Below are 21,463 nucleotides of genomic sequence, written 5' to 3'. Positions count from 1 at the left end.
AATGCATGCTTTTCTGTAGCAGTTGCGTTTTTGCGACTTGATTCCATACATATACTACAATATTGAAAACCAAACTTCAAATATTGGCAGACCGCCTCCGTGGTCTTGTGGTAGAGCGTCCGCCCGGAGAGAGGAAGGTCCGGGGTTCGATCCCGGGCCGCGTCATACAAAAAGACGTTAAAAGATTGTACTTGTTGTTACCCTGTCTGGCGCTCGGCATTAAGGGGCTAAAACAAGGACTGGTCGGCTCGGAGTCAGTATACTGTGTCTGAGTGGGGTATTCATGTTAAACTGCGGCATGGTATCTCAGTGAGCTAGCACTATAAATCGGCATCAGTCCGGACTGGTACAAGCAGCCACACACACACATACACGTGCATGCACGTCGCTATATAAGTGCAATAATCTTGGACGCGACGTTAAACCCAATTTCACCTCACCTCACCTCAAATATTGGTGTCACGGGAACTTTTGTTGTTGAGTATATATTACAATGATGGAATGTACATATTACAATGATAAAGTGCTATATGCTTATCATTCTTCATGTTGGCAGTCAGTCTGAATCCCTTGGTCTTCTTCGCTCTGTTGCTGCCTTCAATGATGGTCGAGGAGACGGATTCTGTAGCTGATGTTGTTCCGAGCCCTGTCACATGGATCAAGGACCAATATTAACCTTGTGGAAATACCTATCTCAATCAAATAGGTTAACATGTTAGATATAAATGCGAGGGAGTTCTGCAAATACAACATGCGTAACAGTTAACACATCTATGGTGGTAAATGTGATAATGATGAAATATATTTTGGTTACCCCAAAGGACAAAAACATACATGCTTTTGCGACGGGTATTCATTCTTTAAATGACACCTGTACCGCCTGTCAAAGCCATGTGACGTACAGTTATTTTGGAGAATTTCAAAACGACAAACAGGGTAGTTATTTTCAACATTGTTCTCTAAATTTAATCGGCACTGCAACAACGCTTAATAATGTCTTTTCGCTACTATTTAATAGTGATTCATAAACATATACCGTATTCGATGTAATAAGCGCCCAGGGCGCTCTCAAAATTAGAAATAAGGGGCTCTTATTAGAATATTATTTTGGCGAAAAAAACAGAGTTGAAAGATAAATTTCGTGGTTTGTGCTGGCAGCCTGAAATGTTTATATATGACAGATATATTTTTCCAGAATTTAATTGCCCATTATTAAGGGTGCATATAACACACGGGTGCGTATCATACGCGAATAAATAAGTCTTGTGTACATTGATCGATCGGAAGGGGTGCTAATTGGGATTGTTCACTAGCCAATATATTAGCAAATATCGCCGTGGACGCTTATTAGAGTGGGGCGCTCATTACGTCGAATACGGAACTTATGATATCGAAAATATGTTTTCAGCAGATATTTCTTATGACTATGGACAGAGCTTTGTCGCTTTTATTTATATCATCTTATTTCAATACTAGTACACTAGTGTGCATCTTATTTAGATGTCCAACCTGTGACGACTCCCAAGTACCCAATACCTGTTGCAGAATGTTAGAATGTTAACTTAAGTTAACGTGTATTGATGTTTTATGGACGTTTTAATTGCACTCTTATATTTTTACCTAATCTTACACATGTATGTTAACCGGAAATGATGATCAGAATTAACTGCCCCTGGTGTTTGAATATACCTGTCTGCTGACATTCATGCATCGTCGATGTCAGACATGTGTACGGTCTATGAATTAGGGCTGGGACGGGTAACTCGGGTACTCGGATTGGGTGGGTACTGAGTAGGACCCGGGTACCCACAGGACTACCCGGACCCGTGGTTAGTCATGTGATATTTTGTTTAATGATTAAAAATATCTAGAACTCGATGGTTACAGTACAAGTACTAATGTTCATTTCTTTAGTACATTTCTTTCTGACTAAGCACCATTGCTTCTGACCTTTATAGCTTTAAATAAAAATAACACTTCAGTCAACTTCAGTGTATGCATGATCAGATCGTTTTATACATAAAGTTAAATACATTTTACCAGGGCTACGCTCAAACTCTTTCCAATCGGACATTTTGTACCAAACTCTTGCGACCTGTAGCGGTTACCAGGGTAGGGTGGGGTAATAGCGGGTGGATACCCGGGTAGTAAATTTGGACTCGTCCCAGCCCTTCTATGAATAAATCTTTTATCCAACGAGAGTTGTTGAAGCCTCTATCAAACAAAAGGTTAGAAGTACGGCGAACTCATCTGGGCCCGGGCAACGCTTGCTGTTTGATGGAGATGAAGCAAAATACGAATTATGGGACGTATAATTTCTTGGACAAATGAGACTGAGCTGGGGATAAGGTGGTCATGTTCTGTTACTTGACTGAATGTGTGTTATAGTACCCCCAAGGGCATGGGGGGCGGTCGGGTAGCCTAGTGGTTAAAGCGTTCGCTCGTCACGCCGAAGACCCGGGTTCGATTCCCGACATGGGTACAATGTGTGAAGCCCATTTCTGGTGTCCCCCGCCGTGATATTGCTGGAATATTGCTAAAAGCGGCGTAAAACCATACCCACTACCCAAGGGCATGGCACCTTCATAATGCCATCAGCCATTGCTTTGCCTGGACGAGACTCGATTATGTTCAGTCCGCCGTGATTAACTGGCAAATTGTTGACTAACCGTGTACAGCATTCTACGAAAGCCTATTAGGGCCATTTCTTATTATCTTGAAAACTCAAGAGACAATCCTCCCTGTACTTTGACGAAAGTTCAAGACACCTAGTTTATAATTCCAGAAACTAAGCTGAAAGTTCAGTTGCTATCTTGAACATTCAAGCTGTTAAGCTGAAAATCATCTTATACCATCTTGAAAATTCAAGTTATTAAGTTGAAAATTCTACATACTTTGTTGAAAATTCAAGATGAATTTAATTCAGCAATTGAACTTACCAAGTCTTCACTTTCTGTTTTGCTTTGACACTGTTGCCAGATAAGAACATGAATTTGAAAATGACATCATCAAATAACTAAATTTTGTGGGCGAAATAGGATTCCGTAGCATTCATTATATTTCCCTTTCCCATTACATTACTATTTTTACGAGACTCCAGCCATATTGTACACATCTGTATTGCAAGGGACGCATTGACATCCTGCACGTGACCTGGAATACCCAATCTGATTGGCTCAGGTCCATTGTCATAGGAAGACAGTGGCGGGGCTTCATATAACGTCATCTATATTTAAAAAAACATAAAAATTATATATTTATTCTATCAATGCATAACTGTTCACGTTAAGGATATGTATCAAATTATCTCAGACAGTATAAATATTAATAAGATATTATCTATTCGGTGTTAGCGATTTATAATCACACTGAAACACGCAGAATAGCTGAACTGAATGTCGAAGTGGTAAACGTCTGAGACCTGCATCACTTCGGGCTTTCCTCCAACATTAAGCTGACACGCCGTGATATAACTGTAATACTGTTAAAAGCGGCGTTAAACCTCACCTCACCTCACGCTGCTTTGCCGACCATTGTGACATCATCGGATACCATGGCGTCACAATCAAATTACATCACTAATCTCTCTGCCACTGAAGCTGGTTGGCTGTACCTTTTACATTCATTAATGTTTATTCCTGTTTACTAACTAAAAGAGTAGAAAGAATGGCCTTGGATGCTGAATAGAATCTAACCCTCGTGTCTTTTGATATCAAAATTAAAAATATATCAACATTCATGGTTAAAAGTTAAAAACGCCTCGGCAAGCCTCCGAGTTTAAACCTTTATCGATTTGTGATGATATATTTGACATCAAAGGGCAAACGGGTGAGACTGCTTTCTCTAAATTCTAAAAACTGTACCCCTATTTCCTCAGCTCTGTCTTCCAGGACGTTCATGGCAGGTGGGTCTTGAGGGACTGTCACTGCTGGCCTGCCAGGCTAAAACATAAATGCTCCAATATCATGTCTGTAACAGTGGGATTGTTATTTGTTTATTACACTTATGTTCAATGTGTGGCGAGTCCCTTTTGGCAATCCTGATATTTTACTTGTGATGTCCGTGGATCGATGTTTATGCTGTCAATCACTGGATTGTCTGGTCCAGACAATCCAGTGATTGATATCATGCGCATCGATCCACACAATTGGTGTCGATGACATGTATCAACCAAGTCTGCGAGCCTGACCACCCGATCCCGTTACTCGCCTCTTACGACAAGTATAGTCGCCTTTTACGGCAAGCATGGGTTGCTGAAGACCTATTCTACCCCGGATCTTCACGGGTCGATGAACTAGGTCTTTATTCCAACCAGAAACTTACTTTAAAGATCCCTCCTTTGTGCCAGGCCACTGATTCTATAGTGTTTCCCAGCTGACTTATATGATCCACATGCAGCGAGGTAACGCCACACACAGTCGGTGTTTCAACAATGTTCGTGCAGTCGTACTGGCCTCCTATTCCCACTTCAAGAATCAGAGCATCAACTCCTTGTGCAAGAAAAAGGTCGAAAGCCAGCAGAGTCAGAAAGGGAAATATATGGGGCATATCGTCTTCCAATTCCTGTAAAAAAAGAATCGATGTTATAATATATCTTTCTGTTTATAATATCATCGGTTGGTTGGTTGGTTTGTTGTTTAACGCCGCACTCAGCAATATTCCAGCTATATGGCGGCGGTCTGGACATAATCGAGTCTGGACCAGACAATCCAGTGATTAATATCATGAGCATCGATCCACGCAATTGGGATCGATGACATGCATCAACCAAGTCAGCGAGCCTGACCACCCGATCCCGTTAGTCGCCCTTTACGACAAACATGGGTCGCTGAAGACCTATTTTACCCCGGCGGTACAGGTACAGGTACAGGTGTCATTTAAAGAATGAATACCCGTCGCAAAAGCATGTATGTTTTTGTCCTTTGGGGTAACCAAAATATATTTCATCATTATCACATTTACCACCATAGATGTGTTAACTGTTACGCATGTTGTATTTGCAGAACTCCCTCGCATTTATATCTAACATGTTAACCTATTTGATTGAGATAGGTATTTCCACAAGGTTAATATTGGTCCTTGATCCATTGGGATCGATGACATGCACCAACCAAGCCTTTTACGACACGCATAGTCGCATTTTACGGCAAGCATGGGTTGCTGAAGACCTATTCATCCCCGGTTCTTCACGGGTCATAATATCATCGGATCCGTTATTCGGAATTTATGGCTCATACTAAGAAACACATACTTAAAGCTTGAGTTCAGCTGAATCTGACTTGTATCTTTATTTCACATATCTACGAATTACACAGCTAAATTACACTTTATGTAAGTAAGGAAGAATTATCTGGTGTGAAACAAAACCAGCTTATTTTTCTCTAACAGGCAACCTGGGTGCAAGTTGGTTGGTTGGTTGGTTTGTTGTTTAACGCAGCATTCAGCAATATTCCAGCTATATGACGGCGGTCTGTAAATAATCGAGTCTGGAGCAGACAATCCAGTGATTAACATCATGAGCATCGATCCACGCAATTGGGATCGATGACATGCATCAACCAAGCCAGCGAGCCTGACCACCCGATCCCGTTAGTCGCCTCTTACGACAAGGAAAGTCACCTTTTACGGCAAGCATGGGTTGCTGAAGACCTATTCTACTCCAGGATCTTCACGGGTCTGGGTGCAAGTAGTGGTATTTGTCGAAACTAAAAGAAGCGAATCACAGCACATGAGAAGAGTTGAACTTTATGTATTACTTCTGGTTTATTGCATAAGCGATAGAGAGAGAGAGAGAGAGAGAGAGAGTGAGAGAGAGAGAGAGAGAGAGAGAGAGAGAGAGAGAGAGAGACAGCAGGGTGTTTGATAATAGACATGTCATATAGTTTTAACGTTTTAATCAAAACTTAATCAGACCCTTGTGGTATGTGATAATACCCTTGTGGTCGAAAGTTTGGTGTAGATGTCCCAGAAGTGGTCTCTGAAGACGTCCTTCTCGACCGGCTTCCCGCCGCACAGGAACCTCTCGGTAATGCTCACCAGGTGGGGAGAGCTATGGACGACACAAGTAGGAATTTGAAACCGTGGGTATACCATTGTTCCAAGACGTCATTGCAGTTTAGCGTGACGTCATTATACACACATAGGATATTTGACTCATTCCCAGGTATATAAATTGTACATTGTTATATAGGCGATGTTGAGAGACAATGCCAAATGGTTCCTAGACCAGACGTCAATACATTTTTTTTATAGTGGGTATTACGATAAACTACTGCAGTTATAAGAAAATATAATGTTAATCAATATATTTGCAATGCTAAGCCTCAAACTGTATCTTGCATATTTCGGAGGTTGACTGTAAATATTAAAGTAGTAAATGGACAAAATATGTAAACTTGTAAATCGCAAGGAACAATGACGAACGAGGTGTAGTTTATTCACGATATTGTTCTATCATGACGTCATTTCTGGAGATTCGAACATGGGCACGGGTGACCCAGTCGTCTCAGGCGCCGCGATTCGCTGTGCACAGTTGCGTCCCTTGGGCACGCCAGAAACCTATGATTGTGGGTTCGAATTCCGGTTCGCCCCGATTATGTTTCTAGGTTTGTCAGCACCATACCCGTGCTCGTGGGTTTCACCGAAGTGGTAAACGTCTGAGACCTGCATCACTTCGGGCTTTCCTCCCACATTAAGCTGACACACCCTGATGTAACTGGAATAATGTTAAAGGAGGGGAGTGTCTCTTGAGTTGTTCCACATAGATGTAACTGGGCAACGCAGATAAACGCGATGGACGAACGATCGCATTCAAAGGCGGGAAAGATATGGCAATCGGTACTGGGGGGAAAGGTACAGGTAATCGACGTGAAGAATGTGAGAATATGCGGGAAATATCCACCTGTGCATAAACGGACCTCTCCGACATTGCCGAAGTCGGATTCTATTGAGTGAGTCATCATTAATGCTTTACATTTTCTCATCATCCTTAAAGAGGCTGTACATAATGTTGATATCTCATACAAGAAATAAACAACTCGTGGTCGTACCATGAAACAACTTCCACTCGTCGTTTATTTCTAAAACAAATATACACCTGCAAAAAGGTTAGAACCATTCCTTCTTCATTTTTGAAATATTCCGAACTGTCATGTATTTTTTTCCAATACCCATTAGTATATATGTGACCCATGAGGACCCGGGGTCGAATAGGTCTTCAGCAACCCATGCTTGCCGGAAAAGGCGACTATGCTTGTCGTAAGAGGCGACTAACGGGATCGGGTGGTCAGGCTCGCTGGCTTGGTTGATGCATGTCATCGATCCCAATTGCGTGGATCGATGCTCATGATGTAAATCACTAGATTGTCTGGTCCAGACTCGATTATTTACAGACCGCCGTCATATAGCTGGAACATTGCTGAGTGCGGCGTAAAACAATACGTAAACGTAAAAGTATATATGTTATTGGCTTCAATTTGATTAATGGCTAAGATCGTATAAGTACCTGGTGGCATGTTGGCATAAGAGTGAGTGAGTGAGTAAGTTGGATTAAACGCCGTTTTAACAGTATTCCAGTTATATCACGGCGTGTCAGCTTAATGTGGGAGGAAAGCCCGAAGTGATGCAGGTCTCAGACGTTTACCACTTCGGTGAAACCCACGAGCACGGGTATGGTGCTTTCAGTGCTGTCACGCTGAGTTCCCAGAGAGTCAGTTGTGATAGATGAAGCCTACATTTATCAGGAAATTATCAGCTTGTTGTGAAAACGTCTTTGCGTCATATGAAAGGTCTAACCCTCTGTTTATAAATATGAAAGTTATGTTTATCACATTACTTAAATAATACTTAATAAATAATTACTTAAATAAACTGTAGGCCGTAAGGGCCTGCTGAAATTTAAAACCATCAGCCCGAGAACAAATCTGACGGCCTCGAGCCTACGGGCTGATGTCTATTTGGAACACTGTCACTTTGTATGTCACACAAATGAGATTTCGTTAATGTAATGGGTTGTATACTCCCCAGGGAGCTGAGAATGAAAATCGGGTGCTCACTGATCTATTGACCGGGGTAATAGTAGTGTAGCGCTATGAGCATCCACTCGGTGAATGGAATCTGGCGCATTATGAATGCACTTCTTCTTCGTCTTATAATTATTATTATTATTATTATTATTATTAGTAGTAGTAGTAGTAGTAGTAGTAGTAGTAGTAGTAGTAGTAGTAGTAGTAGTATATAGCAGCGTTACAAATGTGTCGTGTCACCACGAAACACAGAAACGGATATTGTGAAGGATGAAAAAGTTTATTAAAGTCGTATTACAGTAAAATACATTTATAACGAACACGCTTATAACGAACTGACGCATAGTACGAACTTTATTTTTGGTCCTGGACATTTGCTGTATAGTTGTTGTATATATGCTTATAACGAACTAAGGTTATAACGAACTAAAATAAGTGGATCATTTGAGTTCGTTATAACCGTTGTTTACTGTAGTTGGAACTAGATAAGACATGGGGAACGTTTTTTACTGGTGGATGGGTAACTGAATCAAAAACAGTAAGCCCTGGAGATAACCATATTACCATCTCTGTGACTTGTTTGTTTGAGTATTGTTTAACGCCGCAAAATTCCTGCTATATGACGGCGGTCTGTACCAGACAGTTAAGTCATTGATATCATGAGCATCGATCCACGCAATTGGGATACGATGCATCAATCAGGTCAGCGAGCCTGACCACCCAGTCGCCTCATACGCCTCATGTCGCCTCTTGGGACAAACATGGGATGCTGAAGACCAATTCTAACCCGGGTCCTCATGGGTCACATATATACTACTGGATATTGGAAAAATACGCATGACAGTTCGGAATATTTGAAAAATGAAGAAGGAATTGTTCCAACCTTTTTGCAGGTGTATATTTGTCTTAGAAATAAATGACGAGTGGGAGTTGTTTTATTGTACGACCACGAGTCGTTTATTTCTTGTATGAGATATCAACATTATGTACTTAGACTTGGAAGTACGTTCTGTGACAGCCGGCTCTTTTGTTCAGATTACCAAACGCTGAAGCGACCGTTCGGTAATATAAGTTCGTGTAGCTTTTGGGGCAAAAAAACTGTGCTGATTCATACCCAATAGAAATCTCTGCATAAAGCAGAGTCGATTGTACGACTATATCATGAGTGGGTGTTCGCGAAAAGGTCAGCGTATCCTGCCAACCGGTGGCACCCGTCACAAACACATGAAAAGGCAAGTCAATTGTTCATCTGAAAAAACACGGGAACATATGGTTCAAGTCAAAATATGGAATTGCATCGGACATCATTTTTATCAATGATGCGTCAAATTTGAAAACACTTTTGTCATAACACGTTTGACGTTTATGCTCTGGTCTAGTGGAACTCACCTAAAGACACCTGTCTTGTAGCCATGGTGACGAAGAATACTTTCGCAAAACGTGCATGTTGAGCCTTTACCCTTCGTACCAGTGACGTGCAGAATGTTCAGTTTAGAAAGGTCGGATATCTGTAGGATGCAAGACCAGATCTTTAATCATTATCTGCTGATTTGCCATTTCAGCGATACACACGGTAGTCAATTGATTGAGGGGGCACGGGTTGCCCAGTCGTCTAAGGCGCCGCGATTCGCTGTGCAGAGTTGCGTCCCTTGGGCACGCCAGAAACCTATGATTGTGGGTTCGAATCCCGGTTCGCCCCAATTATGTTTCTAGGTTTGTCAGCACCATACCCGTGCTCGTTGGTTTCACCGAAGTGGTAAACGTCTGAGACCTGCATCACTTCGGGCTTTCCTCCCACATTAAGCTGACACGCCGTGATATAACTGGAATACTGTTAAAAGCAGCGTTAAACCAAACTCACTCACTCACTCACTCATTTGATTGAGTGCACCGGGCTGATACGCTCAGGTCATTTATGTGTCAGCGACTTAAAATTTAGATACTACATCGAAATTTATTGCATCTTTTCTCAAGATATGATCTAAAATGGTCAACAGATTCTTCCTGAAGTCTTTGATAGTCATTTAGATTGGTTGGTTTGTTGTTTAACGCCGCACTCAGCAATATTCAAGCTATATGGCGGCGGTCTGTAAATAATCGAGTCTGGACCAGACAATCCAGTGATTAATATCATGAGCATCGATCCACGCAATTGGGATCAATGACATGCACCAACCAAGTCAGCGAGCCTGACCACCCGATCCCGTTAGTCGCCTTTTACGACAAGCATAGTCACCTTTTACGGCGGGTATGGGTTTTTGAAGACATATTCTACCCCGGAATCTTCTCGGGGCCTTTAGAAGTTGGAAGAACATGACCACATGGCACTTTTATGGACAGCAACTCTTTTCTTCTTTGTCACAACTGATGAAGGGAAAGAAGTACCCCTAAAAAAGGTCGTGACAAAGACCATTTCTGGTGTCCCCCGCCGTGATATTGCTGTAATATTGCTAAAAGCGGCGTAAAACAATACTCACTCACTCACTCATTTATGTATGTATTTGTCAGTGCATAAAAATGACACATGACACAATATTAATATACTTACATTGTGTCCAATCCGCTTCATATAGTGCTTCATGTTACGGACGTTTGCCAAGTAGTTGAAGGATGATTTATGCAAACTGTTCAACTTTTTCACGGTTTCCTGAAATAATTGTAAAGCGATCAAGGATAATTTGTTTGAGAGATTCGAGGCACTCTGAATATACAACCCTTCTGTTACGACAGTATAGTAATTACATGATATATTTCTGGTCTTCATTATTTGGTTCTAGGTCCCAGCCTGGAATTGAAGACCACATTCGGTGAGGTAAAGTAGAAGTATTGGATGAGCTGTGGTATTATGTCTCCCGCTGCTCGTGTGTAAGATCTACAGTAGACTACGGTTATAACGAACTCAAAGGGACTACTAATTTTAGTTCGTTATAACTGTAATTCGTTATAAGCATATATACAGCATAAGTACAGCATATAGTCGGGACTAAGAAGTAAGTTCGTTATATCCGTTAGTTCGTTATAAGCGTGTTCGTTACAACCGTAGTTTACTGTATTAGAAATGTCAAAACTTGGCCCCGACCAAGTTTAACTCAAGTTTGAAACAGTGGAGAGGTCTATGAGTGTATGATACATGTAGTGTTAATACAATTACATAGTACAGTAAACTACGTTTATAACGAACTGACTGATATAACGAACGTATTTCTTAGTCCCAGACATTTGTTGTATATATGCTGTATATATGCTTATAACGAACTACGGTTATTGCGAACTTAAATTAGTGGACCCTTTGAGTTCGTTATAACCGTAGTCTACTGTACTACAGTACTAGCACTGCCCTCTAGTGAAATAAGTACTTTTAGGTTAATGCCCAAGTAATTGAGAAAAAAACAATTTAAATCTCAAGTCTAATATGTTGCTCATTGAATGAGTGAGTGAGTATAACCTTACACCGCTTTTAGCAATATTCCAGCAATATCACGGCGGGGGACACCAGAAATGGACTTCACACATTGTTACGACGTGGGGAATCGAACCCAGGTCTTCGGCGTGACGAGCAAACGCTTTAACCGCTAGGCTACCGGACCGCCCAGGCTCGTCCATACAGAATGTTTATATGCGGGTGTCTGGTTGCTGCAGTCACATTGTAGTCTGATGCATCATAAAAAATGACTGTATATTATGAGCTACATACCACATTTGATAGATCAGTAAAACAGGATGACTTGGAAAGTGAACACATGCAGCCATCATATTATTTATTCTAATAATCGTTTCCCCTATATGAAATGAAGCATTTCTAGTTAAATACACCGTCAAATATTATGTTCCAAATTGCAACATCGTAAAAAGGATTATGTACGTGCCGACAGCTTGATATTAAATCGATTGACGAAAGAAGTAATCTAACTTTTATAACAACAACTGTAATAACTCGTGTATATGATACTAGTACGTCAAGTACATACCAATGAATAATAAAATTAAGACCAATTGACCAGACAATAGTTTTCATAGAGAAACGTTATATGTGTAATCATAAATAAATAATTAATATACATTTACGTACATACAGTTGCCTAGAATGGATAACCGGTTGTGCGTTCGTCAGACTTGGTGACGTGGCTGATTGCGGGTCATCTTATCACTAATGATTGAAACACTGGTTTGTCAGGCACAACTCGACGTTTCAGTACAGATCCTGATATAATTAAGTCTTTCAATGACACCTAGAAGTGATACACATAAGGAAGAGAATTTATGGATGTCAACTTCTTTATTATGATGATCACAACGTTTCGGAGTACATGCTTACTCCTTCATTAGGTGAACGTTGTGTTTCCTCATAATAAAGAGGTGAGGTGAGGTGAGGTGAGGTGAGGTGAGGTGAGGTGAAATTGGGTTCAACGTCGCGTCCATTATTAGTGCACTTATTTAACAAAGTTTCAATATCATACATATCATGATAGTAAAATCGCAACACAATACTTTTCAAGATAGTAGTCGCAATATGATACATATCAAGTTAGTGAAGTTGCAATACGATAAATAACAGGAATAGAAAAGTCGCAGTACAATACATATCACAAACCTTGCATAAATCACAGTCAAAACTGGACAGTAATAGAAAGTAGTAGTAGTAGTAGTTGAATGTAAAGTCTTCCTGGGTTCGAGGTGAGTTGAGGTGAAATGGGGTTAAACGCGCGTCCAAGATTATTGCACTTAAAAAGCGACGTGCATGTATGTGTGTGTGTTTGTGTGGCTGCTTGTACTAGTCCGGAGTGATGCCGATTTATAGTGCTAGCCCACTGAGATACCATGCTTCAGTTTAACATGAATACCCCACTCAGACACAGTATACTCCGAGCCGACCAGTCCTTGTTTTAGCCCCTTAATGCCGAGTGCCAGACAGGGTAACAACAAGTACCATCTATTAACGTGTCGACGTTTCGGTATACATCGTAATACCTTCCTTCTGTTGTCGGTATTTAACATGAATACCCCACTCAGACACAGTATACTCCGAGCCGACCAGTCCTTGTTTTAGCCCCTTAATGCCGAGCGCCAGACAGGGTAACAACAAGTACCATCTATTAACGTGTCGACGTTTCGGTATACATCGTTATACCTTCCTTCTGTTGTCAGTATTTAACCTGCCCATGTTGATCTCTCTCATGTATGCAATTGTTGGTACTGTTAATCCTCCACCTGCTATATATATTCTGTGCCATGTTCGTTATTTAACCTTGCTTGACAACGGCATAAGGATCTACACCGAAACGTCGCCTTTACAGTAAATAAATACAAGCACAACACAAGCTCATCGTAAAAATGGCAATTATAAATGAGTAATGAGATAGTATGGCGACTTAGCTGATCCCACTATTCTTCTTGGATACGCTTGACGCATACAGGCATCACTGTGTTCTATTCACGTCATCTGGTGTCCCCCGCCGTGATGTTGCTGGAATATTGCTAAAACGGCGTAAAACCTAGCCCACAGACTCACACACACTTTCCCGTCACTGTGCCAAAAGGTTTGTTGCCAAAATTAAATTAAAAACATAAAGAAATTAAAATCACAATACTCGGCCAATTAGCAGATATGTGTGGAAATGTAAGCGTTGGCATGTAGGCAGGCAGATTGGAGTTACTCTGGGAGTTACTCTGGGTGCTTGTTACTAGAAGGGTAACGCTATTTTTCAGGGCATTATCATTTGCAGAAGCCCGAGGTTTTCTATTAACTGCCCGACGAAGAAAAAGAGCGTTACCGTTATTATAGCTAAAATGGATGGAATTTGTTATCAAATAAAAATAAACAACAACATCGGTTTTGAAACACTTACTGCAATCAACACGAATGTCACTGACCACATTTTACAAATATGGAAACGTCATAGAACAAACCAGATGACGTCACTATAATACGTGACGTCATTTTCTCTTCCCTATGACGTCACCTAACAACGGGCTTGATAATGGCCCGTCGTCAAGTAATATGAGGGCATTATCAAGTTACAGTGGCCCGCTCATTTCTGATAACGTGCGGGCGGTTTAATGATAATTCTATCCATTTTAGCTATAATGGGGATTCAGGCACGTGGCAAAGGCTATCCTATACATATGTTCCCGTTTGGCCTCATTATAACTGAAGGGCCGACATTAAATAACCTTGGAGTCTTGGGATTTTATCGGAAAAAATAAATTATCCCAGAAGAAGCTTGAAAGATATGATTATGCTTCAGACTGTTGACAAAGACTTGTCAGACACCAAATACACGTTGTTGCAAAATTGTTCTTATAAAAAAGCATTTAGGGCCAAAGTTTTATTTTTAAAAATATCTGGTTCCGCTGGTGAAAACGGTCTTGTTCCCTCTCAGTCCCTAATGGTCGGTCCCTTTGGGTCTTTTGGCTTAGGCTAATAGATGACCCCTGAGCGTTTTAAATGACAGATTACTAGTATTTTGTTTTGCTTTCGTACAGTTCGTACTCTTTTATTTTCCGCCTCCGTGGTCTAGTGGTAGAGCGTCCGCCCGGAGAGCGGAAGGTCCGGGGTTCGATCCCCGGCCGCGTCATACCAAAAGACGTTAATAGATGGTACTTGTTGTTACAAGGACTGGTCGGCTCGGAGTATACTGTGTCTGAGTGGGGTATTCATGTTAAATACTGACAACAGAAGGAAGGTATAACGATGTATACCGAAACGTCGACACGTTAATAGATGGTACTTGTTGTTACCCTGTCTGGCGCTCGGCATTAAGGGGCTAAAACAAGGACTGGTCGGCTCGGAGCCAGTATACTGTGTCTGAGTGGGGTATTCATGTTAAACTGCGGCATGGTATCTCAGTGGGCTAGCACTATAAATCGGCATCAGTCCGGACAAGTACAAGCAGACACACACACACACACACACGCACGCACGCACGCACGCACGCACGCACGCACACACACACACGTGCATGCACGTCGCTATATATAAGTGCAATAATCCTGGACGCGACGTTAAACCCCATTTCACCTCATCTCACCTCAAAACTGTGAAATATTCTTACCGTCATTTTCATGCCCTCATGCCAGCATAGAAGAAAACATTGAGCGAAAAGACAGTATGAGTGAAACAGAAAGCTTTATAACCATAATGCTTCTGTGCCACCACCTCACAACGCTCCTAGAACGTGATTTCATTATTTCCACGTTGTTGCGTTTTGGAAAACTTTTGTATCAGTAGGGATTAAAAAAACATCCAGTCCTGTTATATGGAATTACTCACGTTGTATGATACAGAGTAATGTCGGATCCATTTTGCTACCCTTGTACCGTGTGCACATCTTTCCACCCAACCACCACACATCAGCGTTAGCATCATCGTGTACTCTGTGTCGTAGCGTCCCAGCTTCTGCGGCATTCATCATATATAACAGGTACATCACGTGGTTGCACATGGAAATAGACTGGTAGACGAGTCTAAATGATAAATATGTCAACAGCTTAAAATGACAACCACGACAGTTTATCAAAATCAATTGCTGTCAGCATTTTTATTTACATATTTTCTGCAAAAAATGCTGTGGACAAAACCTAATAATATTTGCACAATGTTTCCAGTATGTTTTCTAAAAAGAATTACTTATACCAAAATGTTCTGAATTTCCTGAATTAAGTTTCTTAAATACAAAATGTGCACTTACAAAAAGTAACTTTTCTACGAAAGGGTTCATATTTTGTGAGGATGGTGTTGTAAGATTAACGCGTTCCTTTTTAGTTCTAAACTCCTGTATATTGCCTTCTGTAATTGCCTAGGTAATATCCGTGTCATGGTTGGCTGGTTGGTTGGTTTGTTGTTTAACGCCGCACTCAGCAATATTCCAGCTATATGACGGCGGTCTTTAAATAATCGAGTCTGGACCAGACAATCAAGTGATTGATATCATGAGCATCAATCCACGCATTTGGGATGAGGGTTTGGGGGACGAACTAAGGGACCTGAGTATGGAAGTTTGTTAGTTTGATTATGTGGTCTGGTTTTGGTAGTTTATTGGGGTTTTAAATGCGATTTATTAGTCCTGTTTTGATTAAGTATACGCCTAAGGCTTTGAATTTTTCTATTTTATTTTGTGGGTTTAGGATTGCTTCTAGAGTAAGAGCCTTATTTAGATTTAGGGTGGTTTGTAGTGTAGTTCGGTGTGTTAGGTAGTGGGTGCAGTATATGAGTGCGTGTTCTGGGGTTTCTTGTTGTTTGCAATGTGGGCAGGTTCCTGTTGCGTGTTTTCTAATTATTTTGAGGTGGTTATTTAGGTTTGTGGTGATGAAGGTACTTATGACCCCATATACAAGCCATCGACCGCCACGGATGTTGGGAATGAACTCGACGTTTACCTGCACGTTTGCCATTTTGCAATGGGGAAATTATGTCAATGATTTCTGATCACTCACTTAACTTACCACTATGCCAATTGTTAATCACTCCAAATTCAAAATGTTTTCTAAATGATTTAATACTTTCATATAGTGAAAACTACTTATCTACCATCAACCTGCTGGCTCATGAGGTTAACCGTGTTCACTGTTAGGGACATGCTCCCTTTCCTTGTGAAAACACCACCACTGTTAATCCCCACCAGCCTGGTGGCAAAGTGAGGATAAACGGAATATATGAAGACTCATCTGATTAATTGAAACATATACGTATACCTATGTCCATTCTCACGCGGGTATTAAGTGAACATTACAGGTTCGTTGTTGTTGCATTAAGTGTTTAAGAGGTCGCCTTCTGCCTTAGCAATTTCGGCTGACCTGTCCCTCTTTGGGACTCATGTGTGTGAGTGGGGTACACATATCTATTGTGAGTTTGGTGTTCACATAATTTCTGTTTTTGTATTGATATGATTTCTATTTTCTTATATTGATATGATTTCATTTTTATCCTTGGCTGCTCTGTTTATATACGTTCGAGTAGCTGTCCATCTCTCAGAAATAGTTAGTTTGGCCTTCGCCATTGCATCTCTTGGCTTTAGGAGATCTATGACAGATAGCGGATCTAACTGCAATTCTTGTTTTAACCTAGACCGGGTTGGGGCATGGTCTTGACATTCTAGTAACACATGAGCAATGGATTCAGCCTGATTGCAAGATGAAAAAAACATGTCATAGTGCTTTTTGTGACCGAGTCTGAGGCGTGAGATAGCAGTTTCAATTTCCCTTTCATTTGAATATGAGTTTGGCTTTTGTTGGACCTTGGGTTGCATTTTGTATAGCCATCTGTCGATCTTACTTGCGTCCCATTGGGCTTGCCATCTTTCTGCTATGGAGGCTTTGATTTTGATTTTTATCTCTAGTTTACTAAAGGAAATAGGCTGTATATCCGCTTTGTCTAGAGCTAGCTTCGCCAGTGAGTCTGCTTTTTCATTTCCATGAATATCTATGTGAGAGGGGTCCAACACAGCTCCACCTGTTGCCCTTGGTCCGTGGTTTTGTATATTCGTATAGAATATTGTTGACTGTGTTTGGCTTGGAGTTTGAGTTTCTGCCACTGATGGCTATTACAGGTTCGACATTTGTTGCCAGTTATAGTTAATCGATTGTACGTTATGTACATAATTAAGCAGCAATTAGTAAGGTATCCACATGCCAAACCGTGACAGCTTTATGTTGTAATTATAACCCTATCACCTGTGGTTGTCGTGTGGTTATATCCCAGTAGTTAGACGTTTTTATTTAGGCAAAAGAGGGAATATACCTACAGGTGTAATGGATCAGTCCTAATTTGATTAAAGTACTGCGTAGGGATACGGGACTCACAGTTTAGGGAGTATATATGTTACAATTTCGTTTAATTTACCTACATTACCTTACTCTCAGCACAGGTTCCACCTGACGATGAAACCAGAGTGAACTTTGTCAGCAATCTTCGTAAAAGAGCGCGAGAAGAAACCACACAGATGCGGGCATTGCACGAGGAGCAAGTCACTCAAGTAGATGAAGCCAACATCCCAGCGATGCCATCATTTCAGAGCGTGAAAAATGCACTTTACAGGTAAATATCATCCCGTATTTTTGACTTGGTAAGAATTAACTTTTTTTCAGGCATCGTCGCAAGACCATTCCAGCGTTACCCAGGTCGCGGTCAGCAGTAGATATTGAAGACTAATGGTCAGAGACAACAGATGGACGTTCCTTTCTACTGTTCAGCGACGGCGACGATGACAAGATCCTGGCGTTCTCCACTGCAGAACAGATACAAGCCCTCCAGGAAGCTGACACCTTTTACATGGATGGTACCTTCACAGCATGTCCAGGTCCATGTCCAGGTTTATGGGATCAAGTATACATCATGCATGCCAGAGTCATCCAGAAAGTCGAGTTCAGTGAAAGGACTAAGGTGATGCAATTGAACTTTGGTGCGGCACAACGCTGCCGCAAGAGAATCTACAGAGAGACAGAGAACCGCCTGGTACGCCTCAAAGATCAGCTGCAGCAGAATGACAATTGCAAGACTGCTATTGAGTATTTAGATGCTTGTGGACACTTGCTTCGTCTGGGATAAATAAACTGTAAAAGTTATTAAATGTAAAGTGTACATTACCAAAAACTGTCACAAAGTGTTGTTACAAACTGTATAAAATTTATCAAATGTAAAGTGTCATTAAATGTCAAGTATAATATTAAAGTATCTATTTAAAGCTGCTTTACTTTGTCAGGTCTTATCTGGACTATTCAATTTTAAAGTCTGAGGTAACAAGCATAAGGATTAGTGTGCACTCAACCGTTTAAAGTGTTGTTATAAGCTGTCTAACTATTGGGACCGTTGTCGTTATTCTTCTGGTAATCGGTGTATTCCTTTAAGGTGCAATTAGTGGTATACAACCTCGAGATCTGTCCCTGCACATAACGACCCGTGAAGAATGGGGTAGAATGGGTCTTCAGCAACCCATGCTTGCCGTAAAAGGTGACTCTGCTTGTCGTAAAAGGCGACTAACGGGATCGGGTGGTCAGGCTCGATGACTTGGTTGATGCATGTCATCGATCCCAATTGCGTGGATCGATGCTCGTGATATTAATCACTGGATTGTCTGGTCCAGACTCGATTATTTACAGACCGCCGTCACATAGCTGGAATATTGCTGATTGCGGCGTTAAACAACCAACCAACCAACCAACCCTGCACATAACGCCAGTGTACGGCCGATGGCGTATGTTATATAGCAATCGGTGGTTCTCATTTGACGTTTCCTCTTCTTTGGGGTAATTATTTAATCAACCCCCATTTGCAAGATCTATGGGTTATCAATACCCGAAAAAGACTTGAAACAATAAATAGGTTATTGGCAAACTGGAGAAGAAGAAACTTGACTCTTATAGGTAAAATTACTGTTATCAAGTCATTGGCTCTCTCAACTCTTGTCCATATTTTTATGGCACTGCCAAACCCCCCAGAAGATTTTATTACAAATTTAATTAAAATTTTGTTTAGTTTTTTATGGAATAATAAACCAGATAAAATTAAAAGGCAAAATCTGAAAAAAAATTATGCTGATGGTGGGCTTAGAATGATGGACATTAAAATATTTATAGAATCACTAAAATAATCTACTTTAAGAAAGTATTTAAAAAAGAGTACATGTGATAATCCCTCAGTTTTTTCTAAACTCCTGTATATTGCCTTCTGTAATTGCCTAGGTAATATCCGTGTCATGGTTGGCTGGTTGGTTGGTTTGTTGTTTAACGCCGCACTCAGCAATATTCCAGCTATATGACGGCGGTCTGTAAATAATCGAGTCTGGACCAGACAATCAAGTGATTGATATCATGAGCATCAATCCACGCATTTGGGATCGATGACATGCATCAACCAAGTCAGCGAGCCTGACCACCCGATCCCGTTAGTCGCCTTTTACGACGTCATGGACGCGTTATGAGCTTAACATTAAAATACATTATACGGAATTATAATGTGAGGATGTACATTACTGCCTAGAAGTTCATTTCCCTTGCATGCATAGGCAACTCAACTCAAGTTTATTCTAAAACTAAACCCTTATGCATCCTGTTCGTCACACTCGCATTTCGGAGGGAACAAACTTTTGACCAAAAGAGGACCCATGTTAAGTTGAAATTAGAGATTGTAATAATAAGGAGAGCATTTTTTGATGTCCTGGCGAAAATATTAAAACACATTATGATAGATGTACTTGCTGGTGTCTCCTTTTTAGATTTGATTTTGTTGGAAAATATTATACTGCTGTGATCAGTATTTATTTTATACGACCACTGGCCTCTATATGACCTTTTGCGATGGCGTTAAGCGAATACATGATCCGGGAAAATGTTATTGTCATTGAAAAGTTTTGTGATTTGACACTGTAGTACGTCTTAAAGTGATTATATTTATGAGGTTTGGCGGGGCATTGTTTTATTGAATCAATGAGAGTAGGTTATATCGTTGAGGATACATATGCCGCGGCTTCCGCTCTCAGGGCGGACGCTCTACCACGAGTCACCCTTGGTGACAAAAAGGTTTATACACTCGAGGCAGACATTTGGTAAAAGGGTAGATTTGGTAAGTCGGCCTCAGGTGAAACTGACTAACAAGGCAATTACATACGGATTATGGTAACAAAGGACCCAACCAATTGAAACTTGCGTTAAATAAAAAACCGCCCACTTCATGCTCGGCTGTGAAACAACATAATCATTGGCAATCATATGGAGAAGATATCTGATCATCTCTTATGGAAGAACTTTTTTTATTATTAAATAAGACAACAAACACGATTCTACACCAAAGAAGCATTTACTCGTTTGTTATATTTCAACATCCATCATAATGAAAGTCATCCATCACAATCATTAAAAGACATAACACATTAAATGATATTTACAGTTACTTCGTGATATAGCTATAGATTACTAAAAATGTAACAGGTCGGCGCACTGGTCTGCATACTCCCCTCGCTGAATGGCTCCGGTTTCCAATCGCAGCGTCTGCAGGCGAGAGTCAATGTTCCGGTACCTCCTCCTCTTGGCCGGCTGTTGCTGTCCCGCTTGGTACTGTACGAGAACCGTCTCATTGTGGTGTTGCTCTTTTCTCAGAAACTCTACGGACTGGAACAGTTTCGGATGAGCCTTGGAGAATGAATGAGTGAACATTGTTTTACGCCGCATCAGGGATGAGCCTTGGAGACAAGTCGTTGTAACCGGTGATGCCATCCCTCCAAGTGGTTGTTTGTTCGTGGTAATCAAGTAATGATTACCTTACGAGTATCTCTCACCTGCCATCGTGAGCTCGGCCACAACTGTAAAAACACTTAATTTTGTATTCTGAAACCCAAAGGTCTGCCTCGCGTGTAGACACCGACAAAACGACCCTTGTGTTATGACAAGCTCAAACAAAGAACCGGTTCACAGAGAGGTGCAAGCGTTGTCTGTAATGTTAAACTCAC

General features: G+C 41.0%; 1 protein-coding gene across 1 annotated transcript; it reads right to left on the bottom strand.

Annotated features, from left to right (window-relative positions):
* Positions 1–440: 440 nt before the first annotated feature.
* LOC124139336 (folylpolyglutamate synthase, mitochondrial-like) lies at positions 441–15,429 on the bottom strand. The gene is made up of 8 exons (XM_048389751.1): positions 15,295–15,429; positions 10,573–10,671; positions 9,414–9,532; positions 5,935–6,049; positions 4,324–4,563; positions 3,864–3,941; positions 3,082–3,226; positions 441–646 (listed from the first exon to the last, which is right to left on the bottom strand). The coding sequence occupies exons 1-8, from the start codon at positions 15,427–15,429 to the stop codon at positions 489–491; spliced, it is 1,089 nt and encodes a 362-aa protein (XP_048245708.1). The 3' UTR covers positions 441–488.
* Positions 15,430–21,463: the final 6,034 nt, after the last annotated feature.

This window comes from Haliotis rufescens, unplaced genomic scaffold, assembly GCF_023055435.1.
Source record: "Haliotis rufescens isolate VD_foot unplaced genomic scaffold, xgHalRufe1.0.p SCAF_8, whole genome shotgun sequence".
Classification (NCBI taxonomy): Eukaryota; Metazoa; Mollusca; class Gastropoda; order Lepetellida; family Haliotidae; genus Haliotis; species Haliotis rufescens.
Note: the sequence above shows the minus strand (reverse complement) of the source record. Positions and strands in the feature narration are given on the sequence as shown.